The following is a 10,756-nucleotide window of genomic DNA, read 5'->3' as shown; positions in this document are numbered from 1 at the left end:
GCCAGACTGTCAAGGGGACCGTTCCTGCTGGCGAGGTCGCCATCCTTCCTTCATCCTCGCTTTCCTTGCCCGCCAACACTCAACATCTCCGTCGTCATTATATCAACCCGGGCAATCAAGCATGAAAGAAACACCCTCCATACTCCTCCAAAGGACCTGCCTCCAAAACCATCCAAAGCCAACGACAACAATCACCCCGACGAGTCCCCTCTAGCTTCGTTCCACCACGCCTTCCATTCTACCTCATCCCTTCTGCTCCTCCTTCTCCCGCACCTAACAAAACAAACACTATACAAGTAACCACGATCACAAGCAGGAACGCATCAAGTCAACAATGAAGCAGTCGTGATAGTGTTATTGACGATCATCTCTCTCTCTCCCTTCGCTAATCCAAAACAATGCTTTTAGGATATCTCATCCATCTCCTTCAGTCTCATAATCATGCAAACTTTTCCACAAACGCTTCGCAAACCCGCCGGCTCCCATGACAAAACACAGATATGTGACACGGAAAAGGGAAATGTGGTAGTGGTATGTACTTTTGGTGATGTATGCAAAAGGCCTCCCCTGCCAACTAGATCCAGTATAGGATTTCCAAGTTGGGTTCCTTCCTTCCTTTCTAATTCTTTCGTACCTTTTTCCTCTCTCTCCCCCACTTCAAGATTTTTGTATGTCCAAGTGAACTCTCAACATCCAGCAGCACATCCTCTACCATCTTCAAATTTCAACACAAAACTAAACCATCATCAAACAACTTCTCTCTGACTAACCATACTCGCCCTCCCCGAGCTCAACCCGCTCGGTCCCGCCTCGGACCCTCCTCCCACCGTCGCAACCGTCAACCTCGACAAGTTCCTCACATTCTGCTGCGGCTGCGGCTTGCTCAGCCTCCTGCCCTGCCTCTGCCCCTGATAACTGCTCCGACTCCTCCTCGAGTTCCGATCCTCCCTGTACTCATCATCCAACGCCGCCTCACTACCGCCATAGATGACCGTGCTCGCGTCGCCATCATAATCGCCCGTCTGCGTCGTCGTTCCCTGGCCGCTGAACCTCATCAAACCGCTCCTCCTGACGAGCGCCCGACGACGCATCACACCCGGGTCCCGACGCATCTTGGCCATGTGCCACTGCACCCAGTACATCTGCTCGTGCTCGCGCAGGTACCGCTCACCGTGAAAGCCCTTGAGGACGACCTCTCTCGTCAACATGCCGAGCTTGCGACGGGCGTCCGTCTTCTCGTGCATGCGCTTAGTGAGGAAGGCGACGTCGGTGGGGGTCAGGGTATCAGGGAGCATGAGCGAGGGCAGAACGGAGCCGCGCTTGTCGACGTCGCCGGCAAACTTGGCCCAGGGACCAGCCATGGCGAGCATGGAGATCTGGGCGCGGGCAAGGCCGACGGGGTCGTTGGGCGGGACGACTTCACCGTAGGCGACGGACGGGTTGTCGGGATCGGTGAGGACGAGCGCCGTGGCGCCGACGGCAGTCGCAACGACAGGGACACCGGCTAGAGCAGCTTCACCGACGGCGAGCGGGAGACCTTCGGAGAGGGACGAGTTCATAAAGAGCCAGGCGTCCTTGAGAATCTCCTGGGGCTTGCCGAAGCCCTTGAGGATGACATGCTCGGTGAGCTTGCACCCCTCAATCAGCTTGGTCATGTTGATGGCGTACTCGGGCTCGCGGTCCTTGGCGCCGTAGATGAAGAGGCGGTACTCCTTGAAGCCGTACTGGTTGACGATGACGTCGGCAGCGCGGATGGCGGTGCGGATGTCCTTGATGAACTGCACATTGGACAGCATGACGACTGTAGGCGTGGTGGTGCGGACTTCGTCGACGGGCTTGAAGGCATCCATGTTGCTGACGCCGTTGACAATGGGATCGATCTTGCGAGCGAACTTCTTCTCATGCCCGATGCGGTTCGTGTCGGTGCCGAGCGAGGTCTCCCAGATGGGGTTGAAGAAGGACGTGCAAGGCAAGATGACATCGGCGTGGAAGTAGGCGAGCTTCATGGCCAGACCGATACCAGCGAGGACCATGGACTGGACAGGGATGGGCAAGGTCGACTGCGCAGGACTGAGGTTGAGGCAGCACTCACGCCAGAGAATGGCATGATCCCAGATACCAAAGGTGGCACCGCGCTGGTACTTGAGGAAGACACCGAACATGGAGCTGATACCATGGTGCGTGCTCTGGAAGACCCTGGGGCAGTCCTCGGGGGTCTGCACGGCGTAGATGAAGAAGTACGATGAAAAGATGGCAAGCGAGTCGCGGAAATCCGACATGGTAGGCTGCTGAACCGCCAGGTTATCCTCGGGGTCAGTGATATCCGGATCATCGTACTTGATGAGCCAGGCCTCGGCCCACGCGGCAGCAACCTCCTTGGAGTTCCACGTCTTGTTGTAATCCTTGTGCTCAAAGTACTGGAACATATCCAGAATGGCGTTGCTGTACCGGTACATATCAGCCTTGGAGATATGACGTGAACGAGCACCCTTGACGAAGAGACGGAGAAGAGGAATAAAGGTGTCAACGACGTCACGATCAATGTCAGTGCGCACAATCTTGTCCTCGACCTGCATCTCAAGGAGGTTCTCAATGAGGCCGTGATTGGGAACACGACCGTCAAGACCCCAAAGGGGCACGACCTTGAGCGACTGAACGTTGCGTTCGACCTGGAAGCGCGGGATACCATACTCGTTGGCAGACTCGGCCAAGACGTGGTTACGGATGGTAGTATGACCGTTGACAAGATCGCGACGGCAGTTGGAAACACCGCCGGGAGACTCAGGCCAGCACCCAATATCGTTGAAGATGACCGAGATACGGTTCTCCGAATCATTGAAGCAGTCCTGCGGCCGGGTGGTGATCTGGTTGGCATCCTTGCCGAGGCCCATGGCATACAAGTCGGCAGTCTTGATCGGTAACATGCACAACTCGCCAACGTGCTTCTCAATCTCGATAGCGGCGGAAATCTGGTCAATGTCGGCGTCGAGAATCATGCGCGCCTGTGAGAGCTGACCGCTGTTTCTAGCAGACCAGTACCGATGGAGAAGAGGTTCCTCGCGCAAAATGAGCTCGTCCATCCAGCACGCAGTGACAGCATCGAGAGTGCCGGACTTGCGCCAGATATCCCAGAGTTCGGTACGCAACCACCAGGTAGGGACAGGGCGGTAGATGGACTTCTTGCGCATAGAGAACCAGGACATGGGATTGAGGCGGGAGGCGAACGAGTGCGTCTGCTTGAGGTTCTTGGCCATGCGCTCGACATAAGAGCGGCGGTGGTAGATGAAGAGATCGTCATTCTCAAAGGAGACATCCGTAGGCCTCTGTAGAAGGACGTCCTCGTGCTCAAAGATGCGGGGCGGGCGGTCGACAGTGATTTGTCTGCCGTTCTCCTCCATGTAAGTGGTCTCAACCGGGTCGCGACGATGGGGGTAAGTGATGACAGTGGTGAAGGTTCTGCCGTAGGTGCTGCGGTCGACTTGGCCGACGCGGTCAGAGGGAGTCCAGTTACACTCCTCGACCTTTTCCTTGGGAGGAGTACCCCAGTAGACTGTCAAGACGAAGGGGTGGTCGGCCTTCAGCTCGTATTCGGCCTTGAGCACATCCTGAGAACCCTTGGGACTGGACTTGTAAAAGTACCGGAAGGAGTACTCGACATCGCCAAACTTGATGATACCGTGAGAAATGCGACGTCTCTCATCGTAGTGGCAGCGCTTGACAGTAGTGCCTTCGACGACGTACTTCTCCGTCGGGCGTCTAGATTTGTTACCCTCACCATAAGTGAACGACGAAAGTACCTCCTCCTTGCCCTTCTTAACAGACTTGGTGATAAGCCGGTAAGTGTGATCATAAACAGCCGTAGCAACAGGCTGCGTCTTTTCCTCCTCCGGAACTTCCTTGAGATGACCCTCATAGATATTCAGCATCAACTTGCCGTACTCATTCAGCTTCGCAAAGCCCGTCAGAGCCTGTCTGCGCATAACCACGACGATACGGTTCTTGTACAAAGTCCTGGGCGTTCCCTTGCGCGCCAACCGCCAGATCTGCACCAGGGACTTGTGGTGAAAGATGAGAATCATGAAAATCCAAGTATCCCGGATCCGGAAACACATCTGCCAAATGGCCAGGATGAGCCACATGAGCACCTTGCGAGCGCGCGGCATCTTGCGGAGGGAGTACCATAGCTCGCGCTCAATGTTGGACCCGGCGCCCGAGATGATGGCCACCCACTTGACGAAGTTGATGGGCACGTAAAAGAGGATCTTGTGCGTCCAGTGCATGTGCTTGCTCTTCTTCCCATTTTCCAGGAGCGGCGAGGTCTCTTGGGTGCTGCTCTCGCTGTCGGGCTCAGGCAAGTAACACAGCGTGGACGTGGAGGTGTTATTGAAAGCAGAATTGTACATCATGACGCGCTCGCCAGCCATCAGGTAGAGCTCAAGGCAGAGTTTGACGTGGAAATTGCTACAGCGGAGATCGACGCCCTTCTCCTCCATCCAGGCAGGGAAGTCGCGCGACTGCGAGGCCGACATGCCCTGGATACGCGACAGGATGGTTTCCTGCACGGGACGAGGGAGGGACACCCACTCCGAGTCGATGTTGGTTTCAAGACACAAATGCTTCATCAGTTCCTGGTTGGTCTGCTCGCGGATCCGGTAAAGACCCTGGCGGTCCTCGGTGGCGAGCTGGAAGGCGATGCGCTTGGAGACGGTGAAGGAACGGTCCGCGCCCGAGAGGATGTGCTCTGCTTGGACGGCCTTGGCGGTGTCCAGGCCGATGATGCCGCGGGCAGTGTGGTAGAGGATGGCTTCGCCGATCATGCAAGCGAGGAGAGGCTGCCATGTGGCCAGGTGGACTTCCTCTTCGGGAAGGAAACCGGTGGTGATGTGCAGCTCGTCGTCTTTAAGCTCGCTGAAGGAAACACATTCGCTGAGTCCGGCGTCTAGGAACACACCGCGGGGGCAGACGGTGACGCGAATTTTTTCGTCTAGCCACATGGCCAATGCAGCGTTGAGGACGTCCTCACGCCAGGAAACCGTCCCCGAGTTCCCACCGGGGAAGTTACTCTGACCATCGCGAAGTGTCTCCGAGACCGAGCGAGCCAAGGGAGTCTCCTGCTTAGCAAGGAGAAGGTCTCCAGGGAGGTCCTTGACCTGAGCGGGCTTCTTGCCAGTGAAGGAGTTATCAGAGTGGCCGATCTTGTGCTGCTTCCACGTGTTGGGCTTATCGCCGTTGGCGCCATCCTCCTTGAGGTCCATCTGCTTTGGCTTCCTGATGGCCCAGTACGAGGTAGACACGGCAGCGAAGACGGAAGCGACGCAGAGACCGATCACGTCCACCGAGACGATCTTGCCCTCGGGCATCAGGTAGAGCAGGCAGCCGACGATAAAACCGATGACGGCGGAGGTGAGGATAGACAGAACGTGGGCGCGGACGCTGGTCGTAAAGCAGCGGTTGAACTGGAAGATCATAACGCCAGTGTAACCGAGGCAGTACAGGTAGTACAGCGCCAGGATCTGGGTCTCCTTGACGAACAGCCAGACGAGAATGGTAGTCAAGCCAAAGGTCGCCAGGAGCCTGCTGGCGAGGGTGAGGAGCGCGCCGAAGTACTTGATCCGGCGAGTCTGCTGCCACTTTTGCCTGAGCGCGAACAGCTCCGCATCGCTGGAGAGGATGCCCTTGGGAAGATCGTAGCTGAACTGCCAGTACTTCTTGATGGTGACGTCGAGCACCATGATGGACAAACAAAAGTACAGGATAGCGAAGCAGATGGCGTAGCGCGAAGTGAAGTTGGAAAACACGTTCGCATTGCCGCTGCCCGACATGACGATGCTGACCCACCGATCCAGCAGGCAGACGAGGAAAAGGCCGACGTTCTGGCCAATGTCGTAGCGAGCCTGACGGAAGAGGAAGAAGACGCTGTGCTCCTTGAGACCCTGGGACATCTGGAGTCGTTTCTTCTGTGCTTCGCTGAGCTGCGCAAACCAAGGAGGCGAGAAGACATCGACTACCTCCTCGGGAGGACCGTCCATGCGAAGGATCCAGTTGATGTAGGGCAACCCCTCGACCACCCTGTGCACCAGGGCATCAGGAGCAGCGCCAAAGATGCGACCCTGCTGCTTCTTGACGGCGTCGCGGAAGGCCTGGAGCGCGAGCTTCTTGGTCTCATCCGCGTTGGTCTTCTCGCTGCTGGGGCTCGCGATCGAGCTCTGGCTCATGCGGTGCTCGTACCACGCGTGGACATCAGCCTCAGTGAACTTGGGGATGTTGCTGAGCCAGCCCATCCACTCGTGGCATAACTTGCGGTATTGGAAAATGAGCAGCGCGAGGAAGCCGTATCCGACAGACAGGTAGATGGCGAGGTCCTTGCCATTGACGAAGGATGAAAGCGCAGGCGAGATGAGAAGCAACGGGATGGTTCTCCACAGGACACTGCGGCCCGATGTCAAGGGGCTTCCCTCCTGGTGCATGGTCGCCATGATACCGAGGATGTTGAGGTAAGTTGCAAGAAGCACGAGGTATGCGAAGAAGACAAGACCAGCGTAGACCGAAGTCTTGACAGTGAAGGCAATGAAGCCAACCAGACCAACCAACAAGGTCAAGACGAAGCCACCCGAGAGGCGCTGAGCGTGGAAGAAGACCATGTTAGTGTACGCAAAGTTACAAAGGTAGTAGTTGCCGATACTGCCGACCCAGCCGGTGACACCAGCCGAGATCAGCAGCGCGATCAAAAGACCGTAGCAAGCGGCAAGGAGGTTGTCCTCGCCCATGTAGGCCGTCATGAACAGACCACGACCGACAAAGGTGAGAAGCAGGATATCCATGATAGCGGGCATGCAGAAGATGGAGAGAGCGCCAAAGTCAGCGAGTTTCTCACGGAAGTAGCTGAGCTTCATGCGGTCTCTGAAGCCACGGCGAGCAGGATCCTCGTACTCATCGCCGGGCTCTCTCTGAGAAGGCTTGGGCTTGGAATACACAGTCATGTGGCCATTGCGGTCGCCGTCATCCGAAGGAGTAGGGGGCGGGTTCTTGCGAAGGTAGGCAGTATACTGGTCGTAGATGATCTTGCCAAGGGCACGCGGGTGCATGCCAAAGAAAGCTTCGCACTGAGAACCAAGCACCCACAGTTCAGCAAAAACAGCTGCTTGATCGGCCTGCGAGAAAAGGGGGCAGTGATCCGTGGCCTCAAGGTAGACATCCTCCAGAGCAAGCTTGCGAACAGTGGTGAAGAACATGAGAGCAATCAGATCAGTGTTGACATCGACAAACTTGTTGTCGTGGTACTGGTTCATAGGATCCAGAGCATATGTTAAGGGGTTCCTGATGGCATTGAGCGCATCGACATTGCCAGAGTAGAGAGATTCACGGACACGCTGCTCGATTTTCTCTGCAACAGCCACGAGACCATCAGCGGAAGGAAGGGCCGTGGCACCCTGGCGGGCGAACTCGGCAAGTCTCCGCTCGAGGAGATTCCTCATGGAGACCTTGCCCTCGAGGTAAAGACGGCAGTGAGCGTCGTTCCAAGCAATGGTAGAGGACTCGTCCAGGAGGACAGCCCTGCAGTAGGCCTCCATGACAATACGGAAGGGATGTGTCAGGCGACTGACTTGCAGCTGCTGCAAGAAGAAGAGAACCTCAGACGGCGAGCACATGTTGATGGCAGTCTGGATGCTAGTAGGGAGAGGCAAATCGGAGCCCATGTTGTTCTCCAAGCGAAGTTCCTCCTCGTACCTTTCCACGCGGGAAACACCACTGTGAGCCAGCCAAACATGGAGAATGGTCGCGACATCACTGGGATTGCTCCGCGAAATGAAGATGTCAACATCGCCATCCTCCGAACGAGGAACAGAGATACCCCAGAAGTGAGCCTCGCCATCAGGAACCTTGAAGCCGGTATCAAGACCCTTGTAGACGCAGACTTTACCCTCGACCAGGCCCTCAACAAGGGGAGCGAACAAGTGAGGATGAGCGGTTTCGAGCTGGAAATTGCGATAGGCCATGACAAGCTTATCGACCTCGGCAGGCCGCAGTCTTTGCAGCATGTTCAAATCGCGCAGATGGGTCTGCGTCGCCAAGATGGCTTCGTACTGCATGTCGGTTGCCGACGCAGTGAGAGGGATGCATCCCAAGGCTGAAAGCGCCTCACCCCTATGGTCGCACTCCCAGAACTCGTCCCTTGCAGGCGCCACCTCGCGATAGGGGGGCGGGAAGGAGAGCTCTGGTTCGTCCGACCACCACTCCTGCTTCTCGGTGGTTTGCGCAACGGGCTGCAACAGCTTCTTGACGCCAGGGACGATGGACGCGATTCTATCAACGTCAAGTCGTGAAGTCTGGTCAAGCAGCTCATTGTCATCGCCCACATAGACCTTTTTCTTTTGCTGCAACCATGCAGTTTGGAGCTGTTGTAACAGTCAGTCTCGTGAGCTTCCATCTCGTAACAGATCAATTGGGTTCATTGGGAAGACTTACTTCAGAAGTCTCTGGCTTTCGCAGATACTCAAAGCCGCTCACAGGAGGCTGGGTCATCTTCAAACCACTCGCCACATGTCGAGGACCATGCTGATAAATAGCCTCGAAATGGCTTGCGACCTTCTCACCTCTGCACACAACCGCCACAGAAGGCTGCTGGTCCCAGAGATCGTGAAAGGCCACGAAAAAGTGCGGGCGCTCCAGTCGCTCCTTGGCACACTTGTTCATGAGCTCCCTCAACTTCTCCGAGCGAAAGTAATCCCGCCTCTCGCCATTGGGCAGTATACAGGCATTCTCAACGATGATGCCCACCAGGCTCGAGAAGTCGACACTGTTTACAAACTCAGACTCCTCCTCCTCCTTTTCCTCATCAAGGCCAAGGTTAAGGACAATCGGCACCGCCCGCTGGCGTAGTCGCGCAAAGAGACGCGCCGCCGTCTCCTCATCCTCCTTGGCGAGGTCCGTTACCTTCAAGACCACCCCGGACACGTCATCGCTCAAGATGAAGTCGGAGATATGCGTCTCCCACGCCGCAACATCGGCAGGGGAGACGTCCTTGGCGTCAACCAGGCCGAGACAAGTGATGTCTTGGGTTGGGGTAGCTTGAAGCGGTTGGAAAGGGGTGGGGTCCGTGCACGACGGCAAGGGACTGATGTAAACAGTGCCCCCTACCAATGGCTGGGGGACGGCCGCGCCTGATGATACACCGCCATCCAAGAACTGGAAAGCCTTGGTTGAGGACGGGATCTTGAACTCGGGCCGCGACGGTGGTGAGCCAGCTTGCTTCCGCCCGGGAGGTGATTTGCGTTTCCGCCTATGGTGGATGTTAATATCATGGGTAATTTGATGAATAGCGAGGACAACAATGGGTGATAATCAGAAGACGGGAGACAAGTATTGGGTGAACTCACTTGGTGTAACTGTCTGATATTGACTGACACAGACGATGGTATATGGTTAGGATCACTGATAGTAGGACGGGAAGAGCCAACCCTGCGATTCCCACTATCAACGTGCCCCACTGCCATGAGGTCTGTAGCCTCTCCTGTGAAGATAGGATCTTGTTGCAGTAGACCAGACGGTCGGTGTCGTTATTGCCATGGCATATCTGCAGGACTGGGTCCCCGGCGCCCCCCGGGGGTGAGAAAATGGAAGCCATTGCCAGTCAATGGCGATGCCGCCCAGTGACAGCAGCAAGGAACGGGCTATGTGAAACTGATCAAAGACGTAGGTAGGTAGGGTGCAAAGGACTGACCCAGGTCGTTAGAATCCTAGGCAAAGAACATGTGTGGATGAGATGTCGAAACAGCGCCGTCCCCGCCCGCTGATAGAATCGATCGATTAGGATTAACGATTATAGGATGGCGCTTCTGTTGCGGTGGACGGTGATGATGTGTACAGTAAAAAAAGCTAAAGAGTGATCATCGCCACATGAACATACTATTGAAACGAGAGACGTGCTGAAAAGAGAGGAGACGGGCCAAGAATAAGGTATCCAGAGGGGAAGACAGGAAGAAGGTCCCGTCTGCAAGTGATGCTTTGGTGTGAAAGCACCGGAAGCACTGACTGGAAGAGAGAATAGGAAGCACACTATGTTCGAGACGGTTGTATGTGACACTGGACAAAAATTGTCTTCACAGCCTCACTCACAGCGTGAAGTCGAAAAACCGGGGCGTCCCGGTCGGTCTCGAGTTCAAGCGGCACCGGGCGGGCGGCGGCCACCATGTCGCCATGCCCGACCCACACCTAACAGAGGGGGGAGGGAAGTCACTCCCAAAGGGTCTGCTAGAAATGTAAGGGTGCGAAACGAAGTCGACGACGAAGCATGGTACCGTATCACCGACTGGTACGAAACAAAGCTCGTACGCGATCATACCTACCCACCCTTGGGGGGTGAGCCATCCCGCTGATCCAGCCGGTGCTTAGCTGGACCCCAGTGCCAGCAAAGAATAATCGAGTGCTTGAAAGAATTTCAGAGAAAAGGCGAGCCATCATGCACACCTGCGGTTGCAAGGGATGGCCATTGGAGCCGATCTTGGACACCCCGGGCGTATCACAAGCTTTTTCCAACCCATTCTGATCTAGAAATTGTTGTAATATTCCCAATTGGTAATGTGTACGGCGTAAGCGCTGGCCATTGGCGTTCCTTTTTTTTTTTTTTTTTTTTTTTTCTCCTTTTTTTTTGCTCGCGGAGAGGGACAACTAGTACCCAATTCGTATCTCATTCGTTGTCTGCCAGAAAAAATAAAAAAACGTCGTCCACTTTGCGGATCGCACCATATGCATCTGA

The 10,756-nt window shown here is 55.7% G+C and overlaps 1 protein-coding gene across 1 annotated transcript; it reads right to left on the bottom strand.

The window, feature by feature from the left end:
* Positions 1-339: 339 nt before the first annotated feature.
* Positions 340-10,075, bottom strand: NCU05132 (hypothetical protein). Its single transcript, XM_951537.2, has 3 exons — positions 9,378-10,075; positions 8,467-9,280; positions 340-8,396 (listed from the first exon to the last, which is right to left on the bottom strand). Exons 1-3 carry the CDS (start codon positions 9,623-9,625, stop codon positions 747-749), a joined length of 8,712 nt encoding a protein of 2,903 aa, XP_956630.2. The 5' UTR covers positions 9,626-10,075; the 3' UTR covers positions 340-746.
* Positions 10,076-10,756: the final 681 nt, after the last annotated feature.

This window comes from Neurospora crassa, linkage group VI, assembly GCF_000182925.2.
Source record: "Neurospora crassa OR74A linkage group VI, whole genome shotgun sequence".
NCBI lineage: Eukaryota > Fungi > Ascomycota > Sordariomycetes > Sordariales > Sordariaceae > Neurospora > Neurospora crassa.
This window is presented reverse-complemented; position numbering and strand designations above follow the sequence as displayed.